This window comes from Cyprinus carpio, chromosome A21, assembly GCF_018340385.1.
Source record: "Cyprinus carpio isolate SPL01 chromosome A21, ASM1834038v1, whole genome shotgun sequence".
NCBI classification, from domain to species: Eukaryota; Metazoa; Chordata; class Actinopteri; order Cypriniformes; family Cyprinidae; genus Cyprinus; species Cyprinus carpio.
The window spans coordinates 6,513,142-6,529,930 of record NC_056592.1 but is presented as its reverse complement, the minus strand read 5'-3'; the positions used below and the strand labels follow the sequence as shown (position 1 = coordinate 6,529,930).

The 16,789-nt window shown below is 36.7% G+C and overlaps 2 protein-coding genes across 11 annotated transcripts in view; one reads left to right on the top strand and one right to left on the bottom strand.

The window, feature by feature from the left end:
• LOC109090483 (CUGBP Elav-like family member 4) overlaps nt 1-15,636 on the top strand; it is an 83,895-nt gene extending 68,259 nt beyond the window's left edge. The window contains exons 4-14 of one of the 8 annotated variants that reach the window (XM_042778781.1): nt 434-562; nt 1,582-1,661; nt 1,789-1,929; nt 2,085-2,223; nt 2,528-2,680; nt 3,167-3,277; nt 5,568-5,630; nt 5,758-5,846; nt 8,006-8,147; nt 10,689-10,885; nt 12,079-15,636. In XM_042778781.1, coding sequence (XP_042634715.1) covers nt 434-562; nt 1,582-1,661; nt 1,789-1,929; nt 2,085-2,223; nt 2,528-2,680; nt 3,167-3,277; nt 5,568-5,630; nt 5,758-5,846; nt 8,006-8,147; nt 10,689-10,816 — 1,175 coding nt within the window. In that variant the 3' untranslated portion in view covers nt 10,817-10,885; nt 12,079-15,636. Of the gene's footprint in view, nt 1-433; nt 563-1,581; nt 1,662-1,788; nt 1,930-2,084; nt 2,224-2,527; nt 2,681-3,166; nt 3,278-5,567; nt 5,631-5,757; nt 5,847-7,914; nt 8,148-10,688; nt 10,886-12,078 lie in introns of those variants that run through there. The other 7 variants (XM_042778779.1, XM_042778774.1, XM_042778777.1 and 4 more) reach the window with 7 other exon arrangements.
• LOC109054184 (protein hinderin-like) overlaps nt 15,554-16,789 on the bottom strand; it is a 24,983-nt gene continuing 23,747 nt past the window's right edge. For all 3 annotated transcript variants that reach the window (XM_042778770.1, XM_042778772.1, XM_042778771.1), the window contains one exon: nt 15,554-16,630. In XM_042778770.1, coding sequence (XP_042634704.1) covers nt 16,424-16,630 — 207 coding nt within the window. In that variant the 3' untranslated portion in view covers nt 15,554-16,423. The remainder of the gene's footprint in view (nt 16,631-16,789) is intronic.

Genomic DNA, 16,789 nt, shown 5'->3' with positions numbered 1-16,789 from the left:
ATTATACAGTAGCACCAACAGGCTTTTTTAGTAATTTTCTGGATTTATCCACAGAAAATTGTATATTAGATGGATAAAAAGCATGCATTGTGGGATTGATCCAATGAGTAATTTTTTGTACACATTTTAATAAGTCTGTCTGTGCTGTTGCACTTTAGTAATGGTGACTTTTAATTGCGTTTTGATTACATTTTATAGTAATCACCTCAGTGCTTGTTTATTTTGAGTATTATAAGATTCAGTCATCTTTAATAATAAAAGGCTCAAATTTTTGCAAACACTGAGGAAAATGCAAACAGCATGTACAGTAAAATATAGTAAAAATGGAAAAAAAGAGGTGGTGTGCACATATTGAAATGAGCAGTAGCACAAGACGTCAGACAGATGTTGTTTTCCTGTGTAGTCAGAAACAACTTATCTGTGTTTGTTTCAGAAGACAGAAAACTCTTCGTTGGCATGCTGAATAAGCAGCAATGTGAGGACGACGTGCGGCGCCTTTTTGAGTCCTTCGGGAGCATTGAGGAGTGCACCATCCTCAGAGGTCCTGATGGAAACAGCAAAGGTTATTGGCTACAGTCAGATTTTTTACAATCACTGAAGTGTACTTTTCAAGTCTATATGTTAATATTTATTATTATATTATATTATATTATATTATATATCATTAAGAATATATATGTTTTAAAGATCCGTTTAAAAACCTTAAAGGGATACTCCACCCCAAAATGAAAATTATGTCATTAATCACTTACCCCCATGCCGTTCCAAACCTGTAAAAGCTCCGTTCATCTTCGGAACACAATTTAAGATATTTTGGATGAAAACCGGGAGGCCTGTGACTGTCCCATAGACTGCCAAATAAACAACAGTGTCAAGATCCATAAAAGGTATGAAAGTCATCTTCAGAATACTCCATCTGCCATCAGACGTGCAATCTTGGTTATATGAAGCAACAGGAACACTTTTTGTAAGCGAAGAAAACAAAAATAACTTTTTTCAATAATTTCTTTGTCAGCGGTCTTCTCTGTGTCTCTCCGTATCACCTATGCTGTGTATGCTCTTCTGTGTCATCCGCGCCACAAGGATGCACTGTTTTATTTCAAATCAAAACTAAATACACGTAGAAACAGCGCATCGTTGTGGTGCGGTTGGTACAGAAGAGCATACACAGCATACGGTGATAATGAGAGACAGAGGAGACCGTTGACAAAGGAATTATTGAATAAAGTTGTTATTTTTGTTTTCTTCGCTTACAAAAAGTGTTCCCTTCCCTTCATATAACACAGATTGCACATCTGATGGCAGATGGAGTATTCTGACGATGACTTTCATACCTTTTATGGATCTTGACACTGTTGTTTATTTGGTAGTCTGTGGGACAGTCTCAAGCCCCATGTTTTCATCCAAAATATCTTAAATTGTGTTCCGAAGACAAACGGAGCTTTTACAGGTTTGGAACGACATGGGGGTAAGTGATCAATGACACAATTTTCATTTTGGGGTGGAGTATCCCTTTAAAGGTGCACTCTTACATTAATATAATGTAATTTCTTTCTTTCACTGAGTTTTTTCTCTCTTCAGGTTGTGCGTTTGTGAAGTATTCCACTCATGCAGAAGCTCAGGCTGCTATCAGTGCTTTACACGGCAGCCAAACCATGCCTGTGAGTGCCAGCACATGTGATTATGCACTTTTGTATCAAAACGTAACATTGTAATTAGCACGTTTAAGGCACAAAGAGTCCTCATTTTGTGTGTGGGTGTTTGTGTGTGTGTGATTGTGTGTTTCAGGGCGCTTCTTCCAGCCTGGTGGTGAAGTTTGCAGACACAGATAAGGAACGGACCATTCGACGCATGCAGCAGATGGCCGGTCAGATGGGCATCTTCAATCCGATGGCCCTGCAGTTTGGAGCGTACGGCGCCTATGCACAGGCAAGAGCTTTCTCTCTCTCTCATTACACACTATTCCCAACAAAACTGCAGCGTCTCAGTGGAAAAATCTGTCGACTCTATTATAAAGTCTTGATTATACACAGTGCTCCATGCATTATGTGATTATGTTATCTTAGTGTGGTTTTGTCCATCAGGTTCAGCAGCAGGCAGCGCTGATGGCATCAGTGGGTCAGGGAGGATATCTCAGCCCTATGGCGGCTTTTGCTGCTGCACAGATGCAACACATGGCCACCATAAATGGCCTCCCAGGGGCTCCCATGACCCCAACATCAGGTGAGGAAACATACACACACACAGACATTCCAAGACTCTATTGGTTTCAACTTCCAAGTCTTTTAATTAAGTTATCATTTTTGCTTTTCCCCCTTACTAAGTCATAGTAAATGCTTGTTTTTTTATTCTTGTTTGGTAAAAATGCAAACTCATTTATTATATGAATAATAATACATAATCTGAACTTTAGAAATAATAGAAATTAGTAATTAGTAATAAAATTAACAGATAATTTACATTTATTTGGTAAAACTTTACAATACGTTTTAAAATATGCTCTCTTCTCCTTGGCCCCGCCCACCAGGTGGAAGCACGCCCCCTGGCATCACTGCTCCCACGGTGACCAGCATTCCATCTCCAATTAGTGTCAACGGTTTCACAGGTCTGCCTCCTCCTCAGGCCAACGGCCAGGCCCCAGCGGAGGCCATGTTTACCAATGGGATCCATCCTTACCCAGGTACTACACTGTACATGCTTTCATCCACAGATATACAGCAGAAATAAGACAGATTTTAACCTTAAATTATTATTAAACTTTATGGTTATACTTTGCAACAGTTATATACAGGACTAATAATAAAATTTTTATGTTGTCATCCTATTTTGATGATTAATGTCAGTGAATTACAGTATTTCTTGCAGTGTAATCAAATTTTATGTTCGTACATCAAGCAGTTTATCTTGTGCACTCTTTACTTATGTGTTTAGGAATATAAGTGTTTTTCCTTTTGATGAGTCTGCAGTCTTTTAGTAAACACAAAAGCATGTCATTAAATATGCTTCTGGAAGTTTCTAATTTAACTGTGTTTGGAAATGGCCAGTGGTCGGCTGTTAGCTGTCACAGTGCGAGTCTGTGTGTGTTGTGGATTGGTATTCATGTCCAGTGCCACAAAAAAAAAAAAAAAAAAAAAAAGCAAATGCCTGTCTGCTGGCTGTATCCCAGTTTTGCAGGAAGTGGTGTTTAGGGAAGACTCGGAGAAGGGCGGCCTGGGCGTGGCACAGAGAAGTTGTTTTGGGGTTCAGGGAAGCTGCTTCCTGTCGTCTCTATCAGAAGGTATAGAAGTTGTTTTACAGTACAGTGTTGTTTTACTGTGTGTGTCTGGTGTGTGTGTGTGTGTGTGTGTGTGTGTATATGGTATATACGGTAGACAGAGGGAGTGAGAGACGTGAATAGTTTCTTCATGTTTGTTTGGTGTCGTCAGCTTTGTAGAGTGATGTTGTTGTTGTTGTTGTTGTAGTGTGGCTGTAGTTTTATGTGCATGCATTATATTTGGAAGACGCTTTCATTTAAAGTGACTCACTCAAGGGCACGGTGGTGATGCTTATGCCTTCCGGAGTTCAATCCTACAAACTTTTTTTAGCAGCCCACAACTTCGTTAGTTAAGCTACACAGCAACCAACAGTGAAATGTGTTCACTTTAAAGGGATAATCCACCAAAAAATGGTCATTGCATCTTCATTTACTCATCCTGACCCAATTTTGTTCATGCTGTTTCATACAGCAAAAGAATATAGGGACATAGAAGCATTGAACAGTAAGAACGGGCAATATTATATAATAACACACGCAAGTCACATTTATTTATATAGTGCTTTATACAATACAGAATGTGTCAAAGAAGCTTCACAGTAATAAACAGGAAAATAACAGTGTTGTTGTTGCAGAATTCATCACTTATGAAACAAATTCAGGTTTTAGTTCATTTTTAGTGTTGATTCAGTTCAGTTCAATAACAGTGTCAGTTTTGCAAAGTTCCTCAATTATGAAACCAATTCATTTCAGTTATTAGCAGCTCTATAGAAGGCATTGTTGCCATTATTTAGTTCAATTGAACCTTTGCAAAGACACATCCCCTTAGTTACTGTTGCTATGTCCGACAAGCCATGGCTCTGTCATCCCCAATATCATGTTCTCTCACGCAATGAAAAATACATTTTAGGAGCAAAGAGGAAACTGACAACATGCTGACAGACAAGACAAAGCAGGTTACTTTTGGTAAGCAAGTTACTAAAGGGTTTGTTATTTTGTATTTTTTTTAGTGTAATTTTTAAAATTTATACCGTTCTGTGGCTCTTTAATTTGTCATGACTGTAGCACCTCAGTTTAAGCAGCATGTGAACTGATCATCTCTTCCTCAAAATAATCATGAATGAATATCAGAAGGTTTCTTGTTTCAACCACGGAAAGACATCAATACACATCATTTTTCAAGTTTTAGTCCACCAACGTTAATCTACTCTCCTGTCTGGTTTGTTTGTCGAACAAAATGACATATTCCCCGTTATAATTGGTCAGATTAACCTGTATGTCCTTCAAAATTATTGGACCAAAAACTATCATTGAATTGTGGTTCCTTTAAAGGGATAATTCACCAAAGAAAATAAATTTTACCATAATTTACTCAACCTCATGTCAATACACAAAATAATATAATAACATGTATATTATGCATTAGAGATTTTATCATTTGAATTACAAAACAATCTGCATAACAAGACGAACATTGCAACATGACAGAAATATTAATATTGAAGTTCTCTGAGGCCGTTTTCATGTTCAGTATGTTCAATAACTAAAATGATGGCGCTAATTGCGTTTATATTAAACAAGAGCACAAAAGTTCTCAGTGTGATATGAGCGATGTGAAGGTTGCATTGGGTTCAGTTACCCAGGTGAGCAGTCTGATATTTTGCATTGCCATAGATGAGAACAAATATTAGGAAATATCTGACGCCTGAATGCTGTGATTGACCAATCAGAAAAAAGTATTCCAGAGCGCCAGTGTAATTTAGCCCATCTTCATCTTATTTTATGTTCATACAGATTTGGAATGACATGAGAGTGGGTAAATGATGACAGGATGTTCATTTTTGGCTGAATTCTCCCCGCTTTTAAGTGTAATGTTACTCACAAGTCCATCAAATGAGCCCCAAGCACACAATCCTGAGCGTGAATGCTGAAGTGTTTACCGTGTTAGTGTTTTAACAGTGTTAAGTTAGCAGGCTGTGAGTATGTGTATCAGTGTTTAGAACAGGAGCGTCGCTGGCTGGGCCTGAGTTGCCTTTATTACTGTGAAAGCTCTCAGCTGATTTATGTGCAGTGTAGAGCTGTAGATCTATATTGTTCTCTGTACACTCTCTGGCTGTCTTTCCAACACTCGGTCAGCGGGGAAGCTTGGCAGGGCCCCGTGCGAGCACCACGGCTTAATTGTTTGGGGGTGAATGGTGAGGGGGAGGGAAGTGAGGTAAGATCATTCTCGGTGCACAGCTCTCCCCGAACACACTCAGGCGCACTCAGTGACCCCGACTGTGTCTGTAACGCTCTCGTCTCTCTCTTTCGGCAGCTCAGAGTCCCACTGCAGCAGACCCCCTACAGCAGGCTTACGCTGGAGTCCAACAATATGCAGGTCTGTCACTCAAAGGAGGCTGTTTGTGATTTTCCTGCTTCCCAGTTAATAAAAAGTACATGCACTGTGTCTACGTGTGCTGGAATAAGAAGTGTGGAATGTGTGTGTATGTGTGTGTGTGTCTCAGCAGCCTTCCCTGCTGCATATGGACAGATCAGCCAGGCCTTTCCCCAGCCGCCTCCCATCATCCCTCAGCAGCAGAGAGAAGGTGAGTCTGTCAGATATGTCACCTGTAAGAGTGAAGGATTCAACGTGGTCACTGTCTGTGACATTTTCCATAATTGTCTTTTCATTGATGTCCTATTAAAGTGAGATTTTATACATCAATTGTGCTGTATGCAGCAGTTACGCTTCCGTTCAAAAGTTAATGGTCAGTAAGATTCTGAAAGGATGCATTAAATTAATCAAAAGTGACAGTAAAGACATTTATAATGTTACAAAAGATTTCTGTTCTTTTGAACTGTTCAAAGTAAAATTTTAAAAAGTATCATAGTTTTAATAAAGAATATTCTGCAGAAACAATTTTCATTGAAAATAACAACACTGAAGATAATAATAAATGCAGCAAATCAACATATTAGAATGATTTCTCGTTTTTTTAACACAGGAATAAATTACAGTTATTTAAAATAAATTAAAATAGAAAACTGTTATTTTAAACTGTAATAATATTTCACAATATTACTTTATTTTCCTAGATTGCCCTAAAGACAATACTTTGGATTTGATACTAAATAAAAATAATAAATAAATCCTAGTAAAGAGTTCAACAAACCCTAACAGGACAAGTTAAAATGATTGCCTCTGGTGAATGATGGCGTGTCAGAGATCAACAGACATTAGTTAGATTTGGTGTTCTTGGTTAACTTTGTAAAACATTAAATACAAGATTGTGGTTTCGTCTCCCTCCAGTGGCTGCTATTATAAACTATACAGAAATATTACCAATAAACCATCATACAGAGTCACAAACTTTACTCTTACTTTACAAAAAGGAAGACGACTGCTGTGCAGATGACAGGAGCCCTTGTGCACGATTTGTCAAATAAGGAGTGCAAATATAAAGAGTTTCATGTCTGTGGTTCTCATGATCTGTTATGCATTATAGAATGTTATAATGCTTATGTTAATTAAAGTTATTAGAAACCGATGTACAATTATTTTTATTATTTTTTTGTTCTTTTTGAGACAATGGACAAAACCAGCTTAACTTTATTCACCATATATGTGTTGATTGTTGTTGATTCTAAAACAAGAAATTATGCCTATAAAAATAAATAAATAAAAATGAGTGCTGTCAAATGATTAATCTCATCCAAAATAAGTTTTTGTTTATATATGTGTAAACTGTGTATAGTTATTATATATATATATATATATAAACTGTGTATAGTTATTATATATATATATATATATATATATACACAAACATACGCGTATTTTAAAAATATTTACGTGTATATATATTTATTTTCATATATAATTTATATTATGTATAAATATTTTATATATATAAAAAAACATTTTTCTTCAATATGTACATGCATTTGTGTGTATTTATATATACATAATAAATATACACAGTACACACGCATATATTATGTAAACAAAAACTTTTATTTTGGATGCGATTAATCATTTGACCACACTAATAAAAATACAATAATGTACTACAAACTTTATACAAAATAAATACAACACCAATTATGTTTTATTAGCATTGCTAGTTTTTCAATCATATATCATTGCACAGCCAGTGTACTGTATGCTGCAGTCATTCCCTTTGGATTGTGCTCTGTGGTGTATGATGGGCCTTATATTTGTCCCAGGTAATTAAAAACAACCTTTGCAATCAGAGTAAGTGCCGTGATTCAATGAAAAAGCTCAAGGTCAGCAGAGGAGATTATAATGACGATGATCCGTGAACTAATAATTTCCATCAAGCAGTTTGTCCTTTCTCCATCTACAAATGTTAAGCATTTTAAATGAGTTTCGCCTATACACTGCTTTTCTGTCATTTTACACTCAGTTTGAAGGGAGAGCTAATCTAAAACAACTCTTTTCAGGAGTGCCTGAAGAACCTGGAGGTGTCACCACCGAGTATTTGTTTGTACGGTTATTTCATCTATACAACTTAAGGAGAGAAGTGCTATTTCAGATGCCAGGGCAACTGCTCAATAAAGAGAAACGGTTTCTATAGCTTCTACTTTGGCAAGCCGAGTCTAATTTCACCATTTGTCTCTTTGTTTTAACCTCCATCTCTCTTTATTCCTCTTATTTCCAGCTATTCTTTCTGTGCGACCTGTCTAACTGCCTCTCTAATCCTCTGTATCCCACAATCCTCCTTTTCTTTCTCTCTCTTTCTCTGTCTCCAGGGCCGGAGGGCTGACCTGTTTATTTATCACCTCCCTCAGGAGTTTGGGGACGGCGAGCTGATGCAGATGTTCCTGCCTTTCGGTAATGTCATCTCCTCCAAAGTGTTTGTGGATCGGGCGACAAACCAAAGTAAATGCTTTGGTGGGTAAAAATGATAAGACACCTGTGAAGATTATTCTCATTCCTACTCACACTATTAACATTTTTACCTCATTTCTCTACCACAGCGAAGCTTTCGATTGAAGCCGGGTTCGCACTGTGTGGGTTTTTGCTCCAATTTTGCCCATTTTAGGAATGGCAGGGCTAAATAGTTTTAGATCACTTAGAATGATATGTTCGCCAATGAGCGATAAATTGCTTTTGCGATGAATCGTAGCTTCTGAAGTTCTTCCAGTGTCTGAAAGTTTGACGGAACTATGACGTTCTACTTTTATACAACATATTCCACATAAATATTGCATGATGATGCTATCATTGTAATCAGACTATCAAAAGTCTGTTTGTGCAGTTTGGGGGTTTTCGTTTTAGATTTATGTAATTAATTCAGTTTTGTGTGAAAATGGCAATGTCAGAACAAACCTGGACTGGTGACACTGTCAAAGTCGTAGATAATATGTACAGTCTGAGAAGCACCAATCATGGAGGACAGAAAAAAAAAAAAATCACACAGTGTTCACCTGGCTTAAGAAAGGAAATAAATGAATGGAAAATTAAAGGGAAAAAAAGAAGAGGATGTAGAGTAGCATCTTTATGTCCTTAATCAGCGCAGGACATGAGGCTGTAGGGGGAAACCGCAGAAGCGTGTTCGTGTGTCCCGCTCGTGACTAATGTGAACCTCTATATTTTAATTAGCGCTATCTGCAACTTCACTGGCTCCTTGACTTATCAGAGGCATCCCATGCATGAACAAACACAACGCTATTCGATTTCAACTTAATATAAATTCATTTAGCAGGAGGTGATGATTTGAAATGCTGAGCCAGCTGAAATGTTCACAATACCTCAAGACAGGACAACTGAGAGTGAGAAAGTAGATGAAAAATTAAAAAAAAAAGACAGTTTTATGGCTTTTAGTCCATGTTTGTGGATTAAATGCTAACACAATTTGAAAAGTTTTCTATGAACCAAAAACATTAGCGATTCATCTTGCATGTACATCTGTAACATTTACGGTAAAATACCGGCAGCTGTGGTTGCCAAAATTTTACTGTAAAATATATGGTATCAACATTTTAGGTTTTACAGACTTATATAAAAATTAAAAAAACAAAATCATTAAATGATATAATTTTATTATACCAACCTATTTAAGTACTAATATCTGTTTTGTACCATTGAAATACACTGACAGCCACCAAAAACAAGTGGTGATGAGCAAGACACATGATGAATCAAAACTCACCACAAACAGTTTTCCAGAAGTTTAGGAGGGCAATACTTATATATAGAAGATGCACAGTGTCATTCACACAAACACTAAACACCGCATGGTAACACACGATACTGAAATAATGCAATAAAAACATTCATTTAACAACATTAGATGTAAGATAAAATCCTAATGTACACAACTGAGAAGAAGAAGAAAAACAAAGAAGAAACCGTTATTTCAACAACAAAAAAACTTCGAATGTGAAGTGTCATGCAGGGAATTCTGGGAATTTTTCACTGTAAATTATACAATGACTTGTTCTTTTTCACTTATTATATTAAATTACTTTTTATTTTTTAATTTCTATTAAGTGTTTTTGTATGTGTTTTTTTTGTTGTATATTTAAATGGTTTTTACTGTTTAATTTTTTTTGACTTTTACTGTTAAAATCACAATAATTTTTTTACTTTGCAGATTTCATCCTATAAAATTTTATTTGTCCAGACTTCTTGCTTAAAATAACAATTTCATAGGGTTATTAAAAACCAGCTTATGATAGGGGAAACTATGCTGTTTTGACCACAGTAAAGCTGAAAATGTGATTTAGTAATGACATGATTTGTATCTCATTACAAGTCTTGTATATATTATTATTATTACTACTACAAATAATTAACATTATTGATCTTTTGAAAAACAGCTTATAACTGTAAAAAAAAATTCAAAAGATTTTGAATTTTTTTTTTAACATAAACTAAGCTATTTTCACTCACTGAAAGTGTAGTTAAGTTAGTAGTGTCACTATTTGTACTTCCCAATGTGGCTGCTCGCGTAGCAGAAATAAAAATTTTCATTAAAATTTTCTGAGACATTACACTATCTGAACATCAGCAGGTTTATTATTTTCTGGTCTCTGCGTGTCATTAAACAGAAGATCTGGCTAACTCTTGCTAATGCTAGGAGCGACTGGATATTGTGTATTAGATTTTGCATGTTCTCTGTGCTTCTGATTATTGTGTATAATATGTATGCTTTTGTATTGTATTGATGGACTTTGTGCATATATGTTGAATGTTAAACATGTGGTAAAAATGTGTCACAATGACTTAAGTAAACTTGTTTGAAACCCTTTCCTCCTCCATTCATTTCACGCTCACATCATTCTTTGTCATAAAATCATTTCTGGCCTCATTTCTCCCCTTCCCTCAATCCTATCTAATGTCCATCTGTCCATTGCATTACCTTCTCGTCCATCTGGTGCTAACCTGGCGTCCTCTCTCTGTCTCCATCTTTCTCCCTTCGTTCTCCAGGCTTTGTGAGCTTTGATAACCCAGGCAGCGCTCAGGCTGCCATCCAGTCCATGAACGGCTTTCAGATCGGCATGAAGAGACTCAAAGTGCAGCTGAAGAGGCCAAAGGACGCCAACCGCCCATATTAGCCCCGTCCCTCCCCCCAGCCACCCCTGACCCTGGGGATGAAGGCCGCCGCTGTGCACAGGGAAGGACAGGTTAGCCAAATCAAAAGACATGAGGATACACACATACTATACAAGTGAACACATCAGTTCAGTCAAATTTGTGAACTGATTCATTGAAAAGTATGAGTGATATCCGTTCCTACTCGGTGTAATTCAATAAATAATAAGTCTTTTTGAATATATAGATTCACTCTGAAATAAAAGTAAAATGGTTTGCAGGTGCTGTTTCATGTTGACTTTAAGTCTTGAGTATAACAGCATATGATATATCCTGTGGCTCAGTGGTAGAGCATTCCATAGGCAGTGCAAAAGGTCATGGGTTCAATTCCCAGGGAACACACATACTGGTAAAAAAGTTTAGCCTGAATGCACTGTAAGTCACTTTGGATAAAAGCGTCTGCTTAAAGCGTAAATGTAAATATAAAATAGGACCCTTCTCCAGTCTGGGCAAGATGGAAAATTTAGGGCTGTGACAAAGGGGGAACTGATTAGTTATTTCTACAGGTATTTCTGCTTCACATCTCCTCATCTGACCTCAAGATGGAACCCTTACCCTGCTGATGTCTGCAAAAGTTATTTCTACTTACAGTATTTTTGGTAAAATGCTGCATTAAATCTAAATGAAGATGGAAAATTTACCCTGCTGATGCCTTTAAAGTTATTCTATTTTTTTTTTATGTCTTTTCAAATTTGTTTAACATCAGTAGCGCTTTATAATTTTTGTGAACAAGATTTTTGGACCATTTTCCCAGAAATGAAATATAATTATAGAATTATATCTGTTATAATAAATTATATTTATAGATTATATATAATTGACTAATTAATTAATTGCATTAATAGTTATTAACAAATAAAACCACAATTGCTATAAAAACATTAACTTTGTTGATCAAAAATAAAATAAAATACAAATTTGTTGACTTTAATACACCAGAAACAGATGGACTCAAAGCTAACAGGCATGGACTAAAAGCCACAAGATGTGGTCTTTAAAGTCACAATGAAACAGCACATCACCAGAGAAGTATAATGTTTTCACCGGAAGATCTAATTATGACAAATTGATTAAACATTACTGGGTCTTGTTTTTTTTTTTAATTGAAACACATGCATGGATGATTTGTTGACAATAAGATCAACAACATGCATTTAGACTAGATGAGGTGAATTTTCATTTCATGTCTTTAAATGCTTCCATTCTTTTTGTGTTTCCTTCCTAGGCTTTGTAGAGCTGGAACACATGTTGAAAACATGCCAAATGTATTTGAAAACACAACAGATCAAGATCATCGGGGCTGGGGATACAGTACAGCTGAAGAGGGACATGAGGAGGACGTAGCCGCATGATATAACACCACCACCAGGCTCACTGGACCTTTTTGGACTTAAGTGTTTTACTCAGGGGAGCAGCGGGGTTACTGGACCATACCGTACTCCCTTCTTCGAACCCTCGAACCCTTATTTTGCAGGACCACAGAACATACTACTGAAGACCAACACAAAAAATATATATATTTAAAAAAAGAAAAAGAAAAACAATGAAAGTCCTCATAAGGCTCTGAATCTATGAATTAGTAGTACGGGACAAAAAACACTTTTTACAACTAAGATAGACTTTTAGATGGGAATCATGTAATATTGAACACGTCTGTGGGAAAACTTTTTAAAGAACTGTTTTAGAAACCAAGAAAATGGATAAAAAAAAAAAACTTGAAAGACTTTTTGGAAGGATTTGACAATTCAGGACAAGAACTTGCTTCGACTCGGGATGGCCAACTTTTTTTCTTGGAGTGCCTGTCCGTTTCCAGGGGCAATGGCTGCCACAAACCACAGCCTCCGTCCGCTGGGAGACTTACCTGTCATTCCTTAGTTGTGTAGGGACCAAATGACCAAACCTTTTTATCACAAATGAAACAGAAAAAAAAAAAAAAAAACTCGTACCTGTAACATAATCGGACCACTGCATCTCTTGCTGTGCCAATCGGTTTAAGAGTTGTATTAACAAAAAAAAAAAGATATATGTATAAAAAGAACATATATGACTATATGCATAAATGCATACATATAGATTGCTGATATGCTTTTGAACTGGCAGAAATATTTCCGATGGCCTGTCGAGGCTGTTCACTTCGCTAGTTTACAATTACTGCTCAAAATGAAGAATATTTATTTTTATTTCTCTTCTAGTTTTTCTCTGTGGCGAGAGAAAGGGTGCATGGGAAGGGTTGTTCCATTATGCAGCCTTACCTTTTCTATCTTATGTCCTGACCTTGTAGTTCAGAGACCATCTTAAAGAAGTTTGAGATAAACAATCCTGTTTATATATAACGTACATACAATATGTATATGTATAGCAGATGTTCAAGCAATATGTATTCATATTTATGCACCTGTACAGCATATATATGGATACATATGATATTAATCCCAAAACCCATATATGTATTTATATGCATATATTTTATATGTGTGTATATATAGAAACCGGCCATTCAATATGTAGAGCTGTAATTTTTTTGTAGATTAAGCTGGTGTTTGAAACCACTGCTTTGCTTTGGACTTTTACCACTGGAAAGAATCTTAAATCGGCAGCTGCAATCTGCAGGCATTCCTCTCGATCCGATACAACGTTACTTATTCTCCAACATACACACACACAAGGGTAAAACACTGATTCCGTTTGTGTACGTGTGCCACTTACAAATGCAAGAAGGCCTTCAGAGAGTTTAATGAGAATCAGGATCATTACGAAATAGTACAGAATACAGACATATCTGCCTCCCGCCTCTGCAAACAAACAACGCTATTCAATCGAAACGAGCGCTGGCTTTCTATACGAACGCCCAGCCGTTTTTCGAACCGCGATCGCGCATGCGCCGTCGAATTATCAGCAGTGCGTTCCATGCATCTGACAGCACTGTGCTACAACACCGCTAGCAACCAATCATTATTATGATGATGTCAAAACAACGGAAACACTCTCCTTATTTACAAAATAAAAAGAAAACTACTGTAGCTACAGCTTACAGCAAAGCCTTCAACTATCTGTTGACATGACAAACCTGTGCAGCTTGACACCGCCATTTACCAATTTCCACCCACTTGACGTTCTGCTTACGGTTACAATGAAGTGGGCATTATGTAAGTTTTGCACAAGTGTCAGAATCCGCATCACATTGCGTGTTTACATGTGCTGCTTCACCGTTCAGATGCATTCGAGGGGAGTTTTCCCGCGCGCAGGTCGAGGATGGAACACAAGTTTTTGAATTTCTTGTTAATGCAAATTGAGGACTTTTACGATTTTTTGTTATGCTTTGCAATTGACCTATTATACAAGATGGCACTATTGTAAATATATGATAATTTCAGAGCTGGTTAATTCGCTTTACCGAAGAGTAAAGCGTCTGTATAGAGGGTAAAAAGCAGTAGTTCACCTCATTTCGAAGGGGTCTTCAGATGGGTTCCGAGAGTGTCGTATTTTGCCTTCTAGATCTTTCCATGATCATTCAGGTATTTCAGGATCTTTTGCAAGGATATGCATTCCGTCTGTTGGATTTTAGTGTCACCTGTCTTTCTCTCCCTTTCGGTCTCACACCATCTGTCTCGCGCTCATCATCTTCCTCCATGTTAACCGTTTCAGCTGCAACTGTTTACATAGCAATCTGGCAATGTAGTTGACAAGACAGAACAGAAATTTTATTATAAATATATATAAGTATATACATGAACTACTGAATATACTGTAAATGTTTTTTCTCTTTTTTGCTCTGTTCCTCTGTATATAGGTTTGCATATTTTATAGTCTTTTACTTCTATCTAGAACGACTGGATGACTAGGAAAATTTAGAGAAAAAATGAAACACTGAATTAAAGCAGGTAAACTCTAGTCCTTAGAGATGCAGTATGGTTGTAAGGTATTATGGAACGTAAGAGCCCATCAGATTTGATCCGAACATTAATATCACTTTCAGGTATGCTGCAAACATGCTTATTTGCCTATGTAGTCATTTGTTAATTTTTTTTTTTTTTTCAAATGTCATTTGTTAAATTATTTCCTTCTTTTTAAAATACTAATATATATGTACTTTTATAATTTAAACGGTTGAATTATGTTTGTAACTACACTGAATATGATTTTGTCATTTAAATGATTCTTTTTTTAAAAATATATTTTTTACATGTTTTTGTATTGTGTGACACAATGGAACAATGCAACTGGCAGAATCAGGGTAATCCTTTATGGAGAATGTAGAACTCATGAAGGACTGGTGTCAAAAGTTTTCGCTGCACCTGTTAGAACTGTCTGCTGTTTTCTTCTGTTCTGCGAGTCCATGCTTCTGTCAGAACTCAGATTTGCTTCACTGCTTTTTCAAACACTGGAAAAAAAAAGGAAGAAAAACTGCACTAATCCATCAGACTCTCAGCAACTCCGGTTTTATAACCGTTCTTCATTAGCACTGTCTTCAACTCATCAGAAAGAGTCTGAACTTACAAGAAACAATGCAGTAAAATGGGGTTTAAAAAATGGAGGGAAAAAAAAAACATTTTGAGCACATTTGAGTGTGCTGGGTAGTATCTGTGGATTTATGCCAAGCCTATCACAATGAGATTGAGTTGTATTAGCAGTCGGAGTGCTGCTGCAGCTCCTGCCCTGTTCTCAACTCCACCTTTCTCTGGTCCCTAGACTCTCTTTTGTAATTTTACTGAATGACGCGTTTCCGCTTAAGCCCAGTAATAAAGCACAGTGTAGAATAAAGCAGCATTATGCTTGTCCCATTTCCTGCTGTATTTCTATACAAGCCATTTTATGAGTTGTTTTTATCTCTTTCTCTCTTTTTATGGATTTGTGGCACGACTGATGTACTCTGAAACCACTTCAAAGGCGGAGGGTTTACACACACACACGGGCGCATCTCTGAAACTTTCTTTACAACACTTCAGATCAAATTAGACCAATAGCCCTGGAGCGATGTTTGGCTGAATCCCATTGCATATACTGATGCTCCCAGATCGAGTTTGAAGTATCAAAGCATATATGCTGTATATATTGGAAAAGCAGGGGAATAGGAGAGTGAGGGGAGGCTTTAAAAATGGGCTACACCCCCTGTAGGAAAAAAAGAATATTTGTTAATATATGCAGAAAACTCAGTGACTAATGATTATTGTGGAAAACACAGCACTTCCTAGAAATACATCTTAATGACTAGTCACTCTTGCGAGAATTTCTCATTTCCTCAAGATGACAGTGGGATAACACGTAACAGATGACAGCAACTGTTCTTGAGAATCTCTTTATACATATACGTAGCCAAGTTAGTTATTTGGAAAGCCTGTGGACTTTAATGGAAGTGCTGTCCAACCATCTGTGACTGAATAAACACCATTTATTAATAAACATTTTATTAAGGCAAAAATAAACCTTTTATTTATTATCTTAAAATTAAGACCATAATTATTTCAAGACACTAAACACATTTAAAAGGCAGAATTAAGAGCACATGAATAATTAATGATCATTCAAATTCAATTATTCCAACAATCAACCTGAATCGCCTTTATAACCCTTCAACAGATGAAAAAGATGTCTTCTAAGATCTCACTCTCCTCCAGGTCTTGCAGAGAGGACCGACTGGGGCCGAAAGGAGAGAGAAGGGTCTTCTGAGAGGACTGAGGGGCAACGGAACTCCTCCATGATGACTGACTGTTTCGGTACCTTTCTGAGTTGGATGCAGGGCTGAAAATGTCCAACAGCTCAATCAAAGAGTCGTCCAATTACAATAAACAGAAAAAAAAACAGGACTAAGTAGAAATGTAATTTAGCTGTTTTATACACCAAAACAGCAGTGGACAAATGGGATATAAAAAAGCATGACAATTTACATATCACTCAGAATGCTGTACATCCTCAGAAACAACATTGTTGCATCTGAA